At 32.2% G+C, this 17,060-nt stretch overlaps 1 protein-coding gene across 1 annotated transcript in view; it reads right to left on the bottom strand.

Annotated features, from left to right (window-relative positions):
- Positions 1–17,060, bottom strand: part of LOC142332573 (scoloptoxin SSD14-like) — a 121,415-nt gene that overhangs the window by 1,118 nt on the left and 103,237 nt on the right. Inside the window, exons 3-5 of the mRNA XM_075379067.1 lie at positions 8,511–8,711; positions 6,150–6,399; positions 3,934–4,094 (exon numbers count right to left, since the gene is read on the bottom strand). Coding sequence (XP_075235182.1) covers positions 3,934–4,094; positions 6,150–6,399; positions 8,511–8,551 — 452 coding nt within the window. The 5' untranslated portion in view covers positions 8,552–8,711. The remainder of the gene's footprint in view (positions 1–3,933; positions 4,095–6,149; positions 6,400–8,510; positions 8,712–17,060) is intronic.

The following is a 17,060-nucleotide window of genomic DNA, read 5'->3' as shown; positions in this document are numbered from 1 at the left end:
GAGAGAGAGAGAGAGAAAGAGAAAGACTGACAGAATGAGAGAGTGAGAAAGACAAGAGAGACAGAGGAAGAGAGAAAGAGACGGATGACAGTCTGAGAGAGCGAGAGAAAATTTTAGGGTAAATAAATTAGAATCTAATAATGTGTTAAACAAAAATGGTACACCGATTTATAATACGATAGGTGGGTGGAATATATTGAAGAGTTATACGGAGGAAATGAATTAGAAAATGGTGTTATAGAGGAAGAAGAGGAAGAAGAGGATGAAAGGGGAGAAACAACACTGAGATCTGAATTTAAGAGAGCATTAAAAGTAAGATAAATGTGAAGAATTACAGAACAATTAGCTTAATTAGTCATGCATAAAAAATCTTAACTAGAATTTTGTACAGAAAAATTGAGAGGAGAGTGGAAGAAATGTTAGGAGAAGACAGATTTGATTTCAGGAAAAGTATAGGAACATGGGAAACAATTTTTATCGCTCAGATTAGTAGTAGAAGAAAGATTAAAGAAAAACAAACCAACATACTTGGCGTTTATAGACCTAGAAAAGGTGTTCGATAACGTAGACTGGAATAAAATGTTCAGCATTTTAAAAAAAATTAGGGTTCAAATACAGAGATACAAATACTTACAGGAACAGTAATAATTGAAGAACATTAAGAAAGAAGCCGTAAAAGAAAGGGAGTCCGATAAGGATGTTCCCTATCCCCGTTACTTTTTAATCTTTACATGGAAATAGCAGTTAATGATATTAAAGAACAATTTAGATCAGGAGTAACAATACAAGGTGAAAAGGTAAAGATGCTACGATTTGCCGATGATATAGTAATTCTAGCCGAGAGTAAAAAGGATTTAGAAGAAAAAATGAACGGCATTGATGAAGTCCTACGCAAGAAAATTAACAAGAACAAAACGAAAATAATAATATGTAGTAGAAATAACGAAGATGGATCACTGAATGTAAAATTAGTTGGATCACTGAATGTAAAATTAGTTAAAGAAAATATAATGGTGGTAGAAGAATTTTGTTATTTGGGAAGTAGAATTACTAAAGATGGACGAAGCAGGAGCGATATAAAATGCTGAAAAGCACAGACGAATCATAAATATAATTTTTTTACATCAAAAATTAATTTAAATGTCAGGAAAACATTTTTGAAAGTATACGTTAGAAGCGAACCTTTATATGAAAGTGAAACTTGGACAATCGGAAAAGAAACCGGAAAAGAAAAGATTAGAAGCATTTGAAATGTGGTACTATAGGAGAATGTTAAAAATCAGATGTGCGGATAAAGTGACAAATGAAGAAGTGTTGCGGCAAATCGATGAAGAAAGAAGCATTTGGAAATATATAGTTAAAAGAAGAGACACACTTATATGCCACATACTAAGGCATCCTGGAATTGTCGCTTTAATATTGGACGGACAGGTAAAAAGGGAAAATTGTGCATGCCGGCAACATTTGAATATGTAAAACAAATTGTTAGGGGGGTATACCGAAATGAAACGACTAACACTAGATAGGGAATCTTTGAGAGCCGCATCAAACCAGTCAAATGACTGAAGACAAAAAAAAAATTGTTATAAATACCGTACATCTCTACTAATCTTCTTTCGATTCAATCTAAATCATCGGCTAGCAGGTAACCATGTTAATCTATCACAAGCCATCTGTTCACTGCTAGTTCCAGCAGCTTTGGCGACTTAGTTTAAAAATTGTAGTCAAGGGCTTTCTCCAGTTAATCATCTAGTATTATTCAACTAGAATATTAACCGTAAAATCATTTGACTCAAACTAATCCCTTAAGTGAGAGTTTGCCTTCTACTTTTTAAGAACAATCTGCGTTCTTCTACTCTCTGAAGTAATTTGTCATTTATTAATTTTTCTGTCTGATTTATCGGCAGTAATTTGTCAAATACTTAACCGGAGTACTTGTTTGATAATTATATAGTTACCGTAAAATGTTGTAACATTACAAATCTTAACGCAGTATTTTCATACCAGATAGGTTTTGACGGCTTAGCATCTTTTGTTCAGCCCAATGTACATGTTATTCCTATAAAAACTAAAGGACGATCAAAGTATGAAAAAAATCTTTTGCTAAATGAGAGATGAGAAATGTTTAACAAATTTTTTTAAAGTAAATATTATTGCAGTAACAACTGTCAGCTTCTTATAAGGCAAAACAAAGTTTTTAAAAATTGGCTGAAGATCAAATGAAAAAATTTCACCAAGAATGGATTCTTATGCAGAATTTAAATAGTTAACAATTTCTGCAATTTTCTTCTGAAGTATGAGGTCTGTAAATAAAGTAATGAGACTATTTTTTTTTTTTGGGCAGCCAAATTGGCAACACTGTAAAATTACTAGTAAACATATGGTTATATGAACAGCGGATTTATATTAGTTATTAATATTTTTAGTCGCCACATGAGACGTAAACTTTTTGTATACATTTTTTACAAAAATGAGCGATACTAATTACGAGCAACATTGCACAATCAAGTTTTGTGTGTTAAACTCGGTAAGAATATGACCAAAACGTTTTCATAATTGAAAATGACGACGCTCTGTCACAAGTCAAAGTTTTTAGGTGGTTTAAAGCATTTTCAAACGATCAGGAATCAGTTGCGAACAATCCACGCTCTGGATGACCAAATCAAAACCAACCTAATTTGTTTCTTTGATAGTAACGGCACTGTCCATAAGGAGTATTTGCCTACAGGTTAGACTTTCTTTTTCTTTATCCTGTTTAGTCGCCAGGAATTACAGACGACCGGGAATCAGTAGCGAACAACCCACACTCTGGATGACCAAATCAAAACCATCCTAATTTGTTTCTTTGATAGTAACAGCACTGTCCATAAGGAGTATTTGCCTACAGGATAGGCTTTCTTTTTCCTGTTTAGCCTCCAGTAATTACCATTCAGATAATACTTCAGAGGATGATATGTATGAGTGTAAATGAAGTGTAGTCTTGTATATTCTCAGTTCGACTGTTCCTGAGATGTGCGGTTAATTGAAACACAACCGTGAAAGAACACCGGTATCAACGATACGTGTGAAAAAAAACTACCGACTTTACTAGGACTTGAAAGCTGGAACTGTCGTCTTCCAAATTGGCTGATTTGGGAAGACGTATAGACTAACCTGATGGGTTACCTACAGGACAGACTGTAAATGAATATGTTTTTCTGAGAAATTCTTTAAAAGAGTTGCCCGCCTGAGACTGCCATCAAAGATATCTGGGTGCTGCATCATGACAATGCGCCTTATTGCACTGCATTATCAATCGATTAATGAGTTTTTGGCAAAGAAAAAACCATCCCTATAGTTCCTCAACCACCTTATTCGCCTAACTTGAGTCCTTGCGACATTTCCCCTGTTTCCGACTTAAAAAAAAACACCTCAAAGGACACCGTTTCGAAAAAGTAGAATATATATTTTTAAAAATGTAACCGACCGGTTGAAGGATATTTCCATTTCTGAATTCGAACACCGTTATGAAGGTTGGGAAAACCGTTTGAAGCGTTGCCGTGGCTTCTGAAGGAACTATTTCAAATCGGATTGTAAATAAAAACGTTTTCTGAACCGGTCTCATTACTTTATATCTAAACGTCGTATATACTGACATCAGTGCCGATAGTATACAGTATAGTATAATAGTAGTTATAACTTCAATACGAAACTGATAAATGACAATATTTTTATTGCCCGTAAGGTGAAATTTTTGGAATCTTGTGTTTTAGCCACACCCCCCTCCATTGCTTAGAAAATCACAAATTTTGGAGTAAAATCTCAATTTAACATAATTTAGATATACGCTTCTTTAACATGTTGTAGCTTTATTAGAAGATATTAATTACATAATCTTATGAAAATGATGCCTTTAGCAAGGCGTCAAATAACCGATTACAAAATGAAACTTACTAAAGATTAATGGTGCTAGTAACAGAAACTGCATCTCCATCTGGTGATATAACTGAGATATGAGCAGTTCCATAATGACTTGCTTCGTTAAACGTACGATCATCTCTTATTTGTTTACGTATATAATCGGCATACTCTTTCGACGTTAACTCATTTACGAACTGAAATATTTAAATTCTATTTTAAAACAAACAAAATAAAAAATAAATAATAATTAATTTGCAATACACTAGGCAACAATTTATTGTTAACATGAATAATTCCCATTGATCTAATACTTTTGACGGTCGCTTTAAACACAGGTTCAGTTCAAATTAAATCTACAGTGACAAATTCCTGATACCAAAGAAGACAGGAGCAGATAAATCAGAAGATTAAACAGAACAATTAGTTTAACTAGTCACGCATCAAAAATCTTAACTAGAATTCTGTACGGAAGAATCGAGAGGAAAGTGGAAGAAGTGTTACGAGAAGACAGATTTTGTTTCAAGAAAAGTATAGGGACAAAGGAAGCAATTTTCTTTAGCACTCAGATTAATAGTAGAAGGAAGAATAAAGAAAAACAAACCGACATACTTGGCGTTTATAGACCTAGAAAAGGCATTCGATAACGTAGACTTGAATAAAATGTTCAGCATTTTAAAAAAATTACGGTTCAAATACAGAGATAGAAGAACAATTGCTAACATGTACAGGAACCAAACAGCAACAGTAGCAATTGAAGAACATAAGAAAGAAGCCGTAATAAGAAAGGGAGTCCGACAAGGATGTTCCCTATCTCCGTTACTTTTTAATTTTTACATGGAACTAGCGGTTAATGATGTTAAAGAACAATTTAGATTCGGAGTAACAATACAAGGTGAAAAGATAAAGATGCTACGATTTGCTGATGACATCGTAATTCTAGCTGAGAATAAAAAGGATTTAGAAGGAACAATGAAGTCCTACGCAAGAAAATAAAATAAGAATAAGACGAAAGTAATGAAATGTAGTAGAAATAACAAAAAATGGACCACTGAAAGTAAAAACAGGAAGAGAAAAGATTACAGAGGTAGAAGAATTTTGTTATTTGAGAAGTAGAATTAATAAAAATGGACGAAACAGGAGCGATATAAAATGACGAATAGCACAAGCGAATCAGAAGTATAATTCCTTTACATCAAAAATTAATTTAAATGTCAGGAAAACATTTTTGAAAGTATACGTTAGAAGCGAACCTTTATATGAAAGTGAAACTTGGCGATTGAAGTATCTGAGAAGAAAATATTAGAAGCTTTTGAAATGTGGTGCTATAGGAAAATGTTAAAAATATGACGGGTGGATAAAGTGACAAATTAAAAGGTGTTGCAGTAAATCGATGAAGAAAGAAGCATTTGGAAAAATATAATTAAAACAAGAGGCCATATATTAAGCCATCCTGGAATAGTCGCTTTAATATTAGACGGTCAAGTAAAAGGAAAAAATTGTGCATGCCGGCAAAAATTGGAATATGTAAAACAAATTGTTAGGCGGGTTATACCGCAATGAAACGACTAGTACTAGATATGGAATCTTGGAGAGCTGCATTCAAATGAATGAAGTATATATATATATATATATATAAATATATCTTATATATAACCGATGATGTGGATTCCGACGAAAGTGCTTTTGGAATAAAAAAAATAAGGTGTTATTTAATTTATTTTGTAATTTTATATATATATATATACGCCTTTGAAGGTTTTGGGGTCTGAGGGATATGAAACGTTCATGGTACCCATTACAATAGGTAGTTTTCTTATGAAATCTACCTAAAAAGATTTTTCACATTAGAAGGAAAGGAGGTAAAAGAGAAAGAGAGAGAAATGAATCTCTGGTAAGGTAAGATCAACATTCGTTACGATGATAAAACTTTCAAATCGTTAAGTTCTCTTTACATTTGATCAATGATTATTAACATACATAATAAATGTCACACACACACACACACACACACACACACACACACACACACCGGTAAAACCACTTTTATTTTAGGGTTTTTCTTATGATTACAACTCTAAAATTATTCAATTTTAATGAACAAAATACAGTTTCAATATTATCTATCAAATCGTTCACAGCAACTGAAAGAAAACTGTAAGGATAGTTAAGCGTTCAATCCGTAATAAAAAAATTACTATACAACAAAATAACTGGATTTGAATCGGTTACAAGCAATTTTAAAATCTTACCGATGTAATATTGACAAAATCCGGATCGCCGAGTTCTGTTCTACGAGCGAAAGCATATTTAAAGGCTTCAACCATCCTATGTGTAGTTAATATCGTAGAATTAATGTTAGAAACGCTGGAAGCATCCATTTTATATCCGTCAATTATATTTTTAAAAAATGCTAATAAAACTCCGCTGCCAGGAGGTGGAGATGCGTACACGGTCTGTTCTCCATGTAAAGTTGTTCGGGTCGGTTCTCTCCATTTCGGCCTGAAAATAAAAAAAAAAACAAAACAAGTCATATATAATTATACTGAAATATATAACCATCTATAGTAATGATACCAAAGAAAGCAGGGGCAGATAAATGTGAAGAATACCGAACAATTAGTTTAACTAGTCGTGCATCAAAATTCTTAACTATAATTCTGTACAGAAGAATTGAGAGGAGAGTGGAAGAAGTGTTAGCATAAGACCGATTTGGTTTCAGGAAAAGTATAGGGACAAAGGAAGATATTTCAGACCTCAGATTAATAGTAGAAGGAAGATTAAAGAAAAAAACAGACATACTTGGGGTTTATAGACCTAGAAACTGGCTACAGATCATGTAGCCAGTTCAATGGCTACATGATCTGAAAAGGTTAAATTGTTTTACTATTTTAATTTTCTGATTGTTTTACCGTAATGTGCTCTATTACCAGAGGATCTATGGCCATTAGTTCAGTTTTTTCCAAAGAGATATGAAGCCCTAACCTTTTGTGCTTGGATTTGAAGCTCATGATTTGTGTTTTGGCTTCTTGAATATTATCTGCTAAAACAGGAAGGTCATCTGCACACAGGTGATTTAGTGCGATGGAGTTTTTCTTAGTACCCATTTTTATATTTTTGGGATTTATTTCATACCATTTTCTCATGACAAATTCGAGGGCGCAGTTAAAAAAGGAGTGGTGAGAGGCCGTCTCTTTGCCTCAAAACAGTTTTTATGGAGAAGGGTCAAGAGAGTTCACCTCTGAATTTCACTCTGGACTTGGTATCGGTTAAAATTAATTTTATCACGTTTTAAGTCGATGAAGGTAATTAGTTGTTTTTTTCGTCTTTTGTTTAAGTCTATCATAAATTTTAGGGATATTATTTGCTCCGGACAACTTCTCCAACATACTTGGCGTTTATAGACCTAGAAAAGGCGTTCGATAACGTAGACTGGAGTAAAATGTTCAGCATTTTAAAAACATTAGGGTTCAAATACAGAGATAGAAGAACAATTGCTAACATGTACAGGAACCAAACAGCAACAGTAACAATTGAAGAACATAAGAAAGGGAGTCTGACAAGGATGTTCCCTATCTCTGTTACTTTTTAATCTTTACATGGAACTAGCAGTTAATGATGTTAAAGAACAATTTAGATTCAGAGTAACAGTACAAGGTGAAAAGATAAAGATGCTACGATTTGCTGATGATATAGTAATTCTAGCCGAGAGTAAAAAGAATTTAGAATAAACAATGAACGGCATATAGATGAAGTCCTACTCAAGAACTATCGCATGAAAATAAACAAGAACTAAACAAAAGTAATGAAATGTAGTAGAAATAACAAAGATGGACCGTTGAATGTGAAAATAGGAGGAGAAAAGATTATGGAGGTAGAAGAATTTTGTTATTTGGGAAGTAGAATTACTAAAGATGGACGAAGTAGGAGCGATATAAAATGCCGAATACCACAAGCTAAAAGAGCCTTCAGTAAGAATTTGTTTACATCAAAAATTAATTTAAATGTCAGGTAAAGATTTTTGAAGTTATATGTTTGGAACGTCGCTTTATATGGAAGTAAAACTTGGACGATCGGAGTATCTGAGAAGAAAAGATTAGAAGCTTTTGAAATGCGGTGCTATAGGAGAATGTTAAAAATCAGATGGGTGGATAAAGTGACAAATGAAGAGGTATTGCGGTAAATAGATGAAGAAAGAAGCCTTTGGAAAAATATAGTTAAAAGAAGAGACGGACTTATAGGCCACATCCTGGAATAGTCGCTTTAATATTGGAAGGACAGGTAGAAGGAAAAAATTGTGTAGGCAGGCCACGTTTGGAATATGTAAAACAAATTGTTAGGGATGTAGGACGTAGAGGGTATACTGAAATGAAACGACTAACACTAGATAGGGAATCTTGTAGAGCTGCATCAAACCAGTCAAATGACTGAAGACAAAAAAAATATATTTGAATTTTTTTCACATTTTTATGACATTCAGTAACAAAACAAGATGCCCAGAATACATATTTGGACAGTGCGGAGAGGTATTAACTTTTAATTTTACACCACAAATAAAAAAATAGATGACAGTAAAGAACATAGTATATATTCTATTAATTGATGAAACTTACTTGTATCTCTGCAAATCTTCAAGTGTAATAATACCACCCATATCTTGAATATCTTCAATAAAAGTTTTAGCTAATGTTCCGTTATAAAGTTCATCACCGCCTTTTTCAGCAATAATCTGCAAAGTATCACATAATCTTTCTGGCCTAATTAATGTGGCAGCCGGTTTTATTTCATCTGTACCTGGCTGAATAAACCATTCTCTATATAACAAAAAAATTTCACATTTCAAAAAAGAAAAATATAAAATTATCGATATTATGAGAATTATTTTTTTTCCAAGGTCCGATCGGTCACGAACTAAAAACCCATGCAAAAATCGGATGAACCTTTGCACATATGCGTTGCAGGAACTTTAAAGCAGGACGTGCAGATGTTCATGATGCAGGCGGTCAGGGAAGGATGCGAGCAGATGAGGCAGTTCAAGAAAATCGTCGGTTCACAATTTCTGTATTGAGCGATTCGTTTCCTAAAATTTCAAGGTCATCTCTCTACACCGTTGTGAGCGAGAGACTTCAGTACCGCAAACTGTGTACGAGATGGATTCCCAAGATGCTGTCTGACCATCAAAAAACAATAGAATGGACGCCTCCCTTACGTTTCCCGAGCACTACCGCAATGAAGGAGAAGATTTTTTGAACAAAATTGTGACAGGGGACGAGACACGGGTCCATTTCGAAACTGAAGAAACAAAAGAACAATCCAAACAGCAGATGCATTCTCCCATTGAACCGAAGAAGTTCAAGCGAACCTTCTCCAACAGAAAGCGTATGGCAACTGTGTTCTGGGACCGGAATGGCGTTCTCTTGGTGGAATTCATGGAACATGGCCACGACCTCATACTGCGTGACTCTTCAACATCTACGAAGGGCAATTCAGAATAAGCAGAAAGGAATGTTGTCATCAGGAATTGTCTTTCTCCATGACAATGCTCGGCCGCACACTGCAGCTGTAACAAAGAAGCTCCGGCACAATTTTCATCGGGAAGTGTTTGATCAACACTTTTATACAGCCCGGACTTAGCTCCAACCTCCTTGCTTGCATGAAACGCTGGCTAGGAGGACAACATTTTGGCGTAGAAATCGTGTTGCAGACCAACGTAGAAAATGGCTGAAAACACAGGCGGCTCTGTTCTATGACGAGGGTATTGGAAATTTGGTACCACGCTACGACAAATGTCTAAATCGGAGTGGTGACTATGTAGAGAAATAGCATAACTATGTTAAGTACTTGTTACAAACAAAAAATTTTTATATTCGCTGTGGTTTTAATTTTGTGACCGATCGGACCTTGAAAAAAAAAACATAAACCTTGTACAAAATGTGTGAACTAAATTAATTAATTAATGTTTCATTTTTTCCGCAAACATGAATCACAAATAATACGACATCTGTAAATAAAGTAATCAGACCGGTTCAGAAAAACTTTTTATTTACGATCGGATTATACCTGGATTCCTTCTGGATTATACCTTCGAAACAATTCCCTTGGGAAGTCATGTAACACTTCAAATGGATTTCCAATTCATCATAGCAATGTTGGAACTCAGAAACCGAATTATCCTTTACATTTTTTAAAAATATTTTCTACTGTTCCAAAATCGTATCCTTTGAGATGTTTTTTTACATTCATTAACAGAAAAACATCAGGAATTCAAATTAAGTGAATAAGGTAGTAGAGGAACTACAGGAATGTTTTTTTTTTCTTTAACCAAAAACTCATAAATTGAAGAATGCAGTGTGACAAGGTGCAGCATCCAGTTGTCTTTGATGGCTGTTCTTACGCGATCAACTTTCTCCTGCAGTCGTTCAAGAATTTCTCGATAAACATATTGATTTAAAGTTTTTCCTATAGGCAAAAATTCCTTATGGACAACGCTATTACAATCGAAAAAACAAATTAACATGGATTTGATTTATGATTTCCTCATTTTTGCTTTTACGGGACGTAGTGAATTTGAAGTGTGCCGCTCCTTGCTCTGGCATTTTGTTTCTGGATCGTACATAAATATCCAAGATTCATCACCAGTAGACATTTTTTTAGAAAACCAGTTTCAATTCACCTTAAAAGATCGCAGCACACTTCCACCCTGTTGTCCTTTTATTCAACAGTGACGTGTTTTAGGCAAAAACATTCTTCATGTCCGATTCATTAGTCAAAATTTGATGGACTGTGGTACCATTCAAATGCAATCATTCTGACAGTTAAACATCAGTTGTACCGTATCATGTCGGAAGAAATGAATTAGAAAATGGTGTTATAGAGGAAGAAGAAGAAGTCGAAGAGGATGAAATGGGACAAACAATACTGAAATCTGAATTTAAGAACGCATTTAAAGATTTAAATGGCAGAAAGGCTCCTGGAATAGACAGAATACCTGTAGAATTACTGCGCAGTGCAGGTGAGGAAGCGATTGATAGATTATACAAACTGGTGTGTAATGTTTATGAAAAAGGGGAAGTTCCAACAGACTTCAAAAAAAGTGTTATAGTAATGATACCAAAGAAAGCAGGAGCAGATAAATGTGAAGAATACAGAACAATTAGTTTAACTAGTCACGCATCAAAAATCTTAACCAGAATTCTATACAGAAGAATTGAGAGGAGAAAGGAAGAAGTGTTAGGAGAAGACCGATTTGGTTTCAGGAAAAGTATAGGGACAAGGGAAGCAATTTTAGGCCTCAGATTAATAGTAGAAGGAAAGATTAAAGAAAAACAAACCGACATACTTGGCATTTATATATCTAGAAAAGGCATTCGATAACGTAGACTAGAATAAAATGTTCAGCATTTAAAAAAAATTACGGTTCAAATACAGAGATAGAAGAACAATTGCTAATGTTTACAGGAACAGTAATAATTGAAGAACATAAGAAAGAAGCCTCAATAAGAAAGGGAGTCCGACAAGGATGTTCCCTATCTCCGTTACTTTTTAATCTTTACATGGAACTAGCGGTTAATGATGTTAAAGAACAATTTAGATTCGGAGTAACAGTACAAGGTGAAAAGATAAAGATGCTACGATTTGCTGATGATATAGTAATTCTAGCCGAAAGTAAAAAGGATTTAGAAGAAACAATGAACGGCGTAGATGAAGTCCTACAAAAGAAAATAAGCAAGAACAAAATGAAAGTAATGAAATGTATTAGAAATAAGAAAGATGGTCCACTGAAAGTGAAAATAGGAGGAGAAAAGATTATGGAGGTAGAAGAATTTTGTTATTTGGGAAGTAGAATTACTAAAGATGGACGAAGCAGGAGCGATATAAAATGCCGAATACCACAAGCTAAAAGAGCCTTCAGTAAGAATTTGTTTACATAAAAAATTAATTTAAATGTCAGGTAAAGATTTTTGAAAGTCTCTTTATATGGAAGTGAAACTTGGACGATCTGAGTCCCTGAGAAGAAAAGATTAGAAGCTTTTGAAATGTGGTGCTACAGGAGAATGTTAAAAATTAGATGGGTGTATAAAGCAACATATGAAGAGGTCTTGCGGCAATTCGACGAAGAAAGAAGCATTTGGAAAAATATAGTCAAAAGAAGAGACAGACTTATAGGCCACATATTAAGGCATCCTGGAATAGTCGCTTTGATATTAGAGGGACAGGTAGAAGTAAAAAATTGTACAGGCAATCAACGTTTGTTGCATTTGTTTGCATTTGTTTGTTTTACATTTGTAAAACAAATTTATTAGGGATATAGGATGTAGGGGGTATACCGAAATTAAACGACTAGCATTAGATAGAGAATCTTGGAGAGCTGCATCAAACCAGTCAAATGACGGAAAACGAAAAAAAAAACATTAATTTTCTCAAAATTAAATTCTCACCAGTCTGATAGTGACATTTACACATTTATTAGTCATTAATAAAGTTATACTACTTTATTAATGTACTATTCATTTATAATTAACTTACTAATAAAATATGTTTTTCTTCACCGAGTTTTTCTCTTTAACGTTGGACATCATGAAAACTACGGAAGATACACTTATATGATCGTTTTAATAGAGCTGTCAGGTCCAGAACCATTACAAACCATCAAGTTTACTTCTTATACATAAAGCCTTAAAAATTTTTAGTAAGAGCTCCTTTCACCAGAAATAAAATCATGAAATGAAATGTGAAAATAAAATTCATTCGAAATTTTTTGCTTCCCGTAATCTCATAACAAAACATTTCGAAAATATATTTGTATTGACTTTTGTTCATTATTTCAAGCTCTAGAATCAGTTTCCAAATATGTTCACTTTCCTCGGGATCAATCTGTATGTATATATAGTTCTACCAGAAAAGGACAAAGGGCACTATTTTGGGAGATGACATTAGAATAAAAAGTCAGAAAAAAATTCTTATAAGTGTAAGCCCGTATATATATATATATATATATATATATATATATATATATATACACTTTTTTTTTCAAGTTACAGCTTTCAAATGATTTTACACTGATTTCTACATTCTTCTACGAAATAAGGAAGAATTGTGATCGCGAAAAATTTCGGTTTTCAGATTTCACCGGAAATATCCATTTGACCATACCTAAATCCATTTTGACAAGTTTCGGCGTTACGTACGTCACGCCGATACGTATATCATGTGAGATACGTATGTATCTCGCATAACTCAAAAACGATTGCCGTAGAATGTTGAAATTTTGGATTTAGGACTGTTGTAACATCTCGTGCACACCTCCTTTTTGATTGCAATCGACTGAACCGAAAGTGTCCAAAAAGGCCCAAACTCCAAAACATTTGGATTTTAGACTGTTTTTAACTTCCGTAATAATCCGTAATCGAGAGATTTTCAACGATACATCATAAGCGGTACTTATTTTCATCGGTTCCACGTTACAGCTAAATAAAATTTTAATTAATGAAATATTTGGTTCATCAATTCGAATTCAACTTCATATACATTTTTTTAACTTGTTTTTTTTTTAATTCAAATATATTTATTTATTAATAATTATTAAACTCTGATCGTAAAAAAAAAATTACAATAAATAATAATTCAATAATAATAATAAAAAAAGAAATATGAAAAAATCAAAAGTTATTAGTGAAATAAATTTTTTTCTACTTTTCATTTAATTAAAAAAATTTACAGAGGTTAAAATTTTTAATAAATCAATATATTTAAATTGAAAAAAAAAACTGTGCGTGAAATCGAACTCCAATCGACGTGTCCATGGCTACAGATCCGACACGTAAACACTTGAACGACAGGAAACAAAATTATTATATAAATATGAAATGCCGATACGTACACCACAAAAATGTGTGATAAAATGTGGTTCCACCGCATTGCGATCGTGTAACCGTCTACTTTAATAAAGAACTGAAGGATCGTACCTCACTTTCAAATTAAATAAGTTTAAATGAAACGCATCAAAATATGCGTATATATAATTTAATAGGCGTACAAGGAAGTCATGCGGTGTACACATCAGATTTTTTTATCGTAGATAACATAATGTGTTCTAGAAGTATAATTCTAATATTTTTTTTTTTATGTTAAAGGAAGACTAAAAAATTAAAATCAAACACCTTTTTATTTTTTATTTAGCGGAAAGTAGCTCAGCCAAATTAACGATTAACATTATCCAAAACTTTGCTCGGTGAATTTTTACTAGCTTGAATATCGGTAATTTTGATTTTTTAATTAATTATTTATTAGAATCGTAAAATTTTTTGCCACGTACTGCTTCATATTGAAATCAAATTTTTCAAAATAATATATTTTTTTATCGACTTTACATCGGTTTTTTATCCATAGCGTTTTATATCTATCCGTTTCTGAATTATCAGAATAAAATATTTATTTATTTAACGTTGTTATCGATTTTTTTTTAATAATTTATATCGTCAGAAGTTAGAAACTATTTTTATTGTTAAAACAAATAATAATGAATTTTTATAATTTAACAGGTAATGCTGTTTGTTAGACAACTCCGTAACGACGAAATAAAAATAGATTCCTACGGATTCTATACCGTGAATCTTAACCTATTTCTAAGGATAAGTAATTAAATTAGCGTTCAATTTATTATAACGATTATTATTATTTTTAGGTCGAGCTGAAACTTATGTAATTATTGTTTTACCTATAATAGCAGCACAACATGTATTCTGGTACGCTTAAACGCAGCGATTTAAATCGCCAACAATAACACGAAATCTCGTAGAAGATTATTTTCTAAATCCCTTTTTTTCGAGGAAAACACAAAATATAACGCAAAACTTTTTTGCCTTTCAGTAACAAAATATTTCTCCAGTAATTCGTAACTTCAAACGATCTGTTCACTGGAATTATCGTTTCATCGTTAACTGTAATTGTTGTTTGTTAAACTCAATTTAAAGTGTCATAACTTTCCCGGTTTCACAGTTGACAAACCTTTATTTAAAATACTCCAATTTGTATTTAAATATTCACGACTTATTACTTATATTTCCATCAAATAAAAGCGTTTAAATTATGAAATAAAAATTAAGTAATTGGTTTCTGCAGATCCTGACGATATGTTACTTATGCAAAAATTAATAGACCGGCGTGTATTACCTTTATAAAGAAAAAATTTAACTTTGACTAAAATATATGGTTAATGATAGAAGAAAACTAACCATCTTACCCACTTGTCTGTAGGGGTGCACACTGGAAATATTGGTGCCTGAAAATTTTGTGTCTGTTTTCAAACAGAATTTAGCGTTACGCTTCAAAACTTTCAGTCGTATTACAGTTACTTATTAATCTGTTTGAAAAAATAAGATGCCGTTTTTTACAAAAGAAACTTCTCTTTTTTTCCTGTTTATTCTCCGGTAATTACCGTTCAGATAATACTTCAGAAGATGAATGAGGATGATATGTATGAGTGTGGTGTTGTAAGGTCTCAGATCGACCGTTTCTGAGATGTGTGGTTAATTGAAACCCGACCGCCAAAGAACACCGGTATCCACGATGTAATAGTCAAATCCGTGTAAAAATAGCTGACTTTACTAGGACTTTAACGCTGGAACTCTCGACTACCAAATCGGCTGATTTGGGAAGACCGTTCACCAGTAGACCGACCCGGTGGGTTAATACAAAAAAAGCTTAAGGTACTTTTTAAAATTCAAGAAAATTTAAGCGTATATGTAAAAATATAACATAAGAATGTTACTCTTTAATAAGTCACCTGCAAGATTATTTTAGAATATAGAATTAATGTATAGTTATTAAAAAAATTTACTATTTTACAACGTACTGACAGCCAAAAAAAATCTTTAAAGTGAATTTTCATATCGTAGAAAATAAATATCAAACGCTAATATTAATATTAACATTAATAAAAAAAGGAAACGAATTAGGAAAACCCTCTAAAAAGTAAAAAATAAGAATTAAGTAAGATTGCGAATTTTAAACAAAAACAAAAAAATATATATTAACAAATATAAAAACGCACTAAAAAGTAAAAAAATAAATTATATAAATATCTAATAAATAACCGATAAATAAATGTAATAATTATTAAATTTTAAAATTAAAAGTAATGAAAATATTTAGTTAAATAACAGCGCGGCACAGTTTTTATATCTATTTAAAACAACACAACATTTATTTTTACAACAAATAATCTTCATTTTCATTTTCAATAACGACGCGAGGAGGCGGAAAGGTCTGCTGGAACCTCTCCGGTTGAGACCGACTAGCTACAAGTAACAATCTTGGAAAATGCACCCGCTCGCTTTCTTTGTACGTGTTATCACATAGTTGGAGTTCATCTTCGAATTCTGCTTGTAATCTAAGCCAAACTGAACACACTCTTTCCGCTAAAAGTTTCATTTTAATTAATTATGAATTTTTATTTAACGAATTCATAATTACGATTACGATTATAATAACGATAATAATTAATAATTTTTCAGATTACCGTCAACTTTGCGCAAGATTTCTAAATTTAATTTTTATTTTTAATCTTATTAAACCTTAAAGGTCATCTCTGTGCAAATTTGAACCGTCAAAGAATTAAAAACTTGAGTTATTTTATTACAGATAAATAAAGTATATACATATACTAAACAACCTCGTTAAACAAAAAAAAAATTTTTAAATACAGCAAATGTCTATAAATACTTATTCGAAAACATCGTTATAAAAACTGCGCCACGCTTTTATTTAACTAAATATTTTATTACTTTAAATTTAAAAGTTAATTTAATTATTAAAATTTAATAATTATTACATTTATTTGTCGGTTATTTATTATATATTTATATAATTTATTTTTTTACTGTTCAGTGCGTTTTTATATTTGTTAATATATTATATTTTTTTGTTTAAAATTCTCAATTTGATTTAATTCTAATTTTTTACTTTTTAGGGAGATTATCTAATTTGTTTCCTTTTTTTATTAATGTTAATATTAATATTAGTTAAATAAAAGATTTTTAAAAAAATAATTTTTTACATGTAATCAAATATATTTTTGTATTTTTTTAAGGGTAAAAAAAAAAACATATTTATTTTTACACATCGAAGTTACATACGTGTACCAAATTTGAATCATTTTCATA

Source organism: Lycorma delicatula, chromosome 11, assembly GCF_047948215.1.
Source record: "Lycorma delicatula isolate Av1 chromosome 11, ASM4794821v1, whole genome shotgun sequence".
Lineage (NCBI taxonomy): Eukaryota > Metazoa > Arthropoda > Insecta > Hemiptera > Fulgoridae > Lycorma > Lycorma delicatula.
Note: the sequence above shows the minus strand (reverse complement) of the source record. Positions and strands in the feature narration are given on the sequence as shown.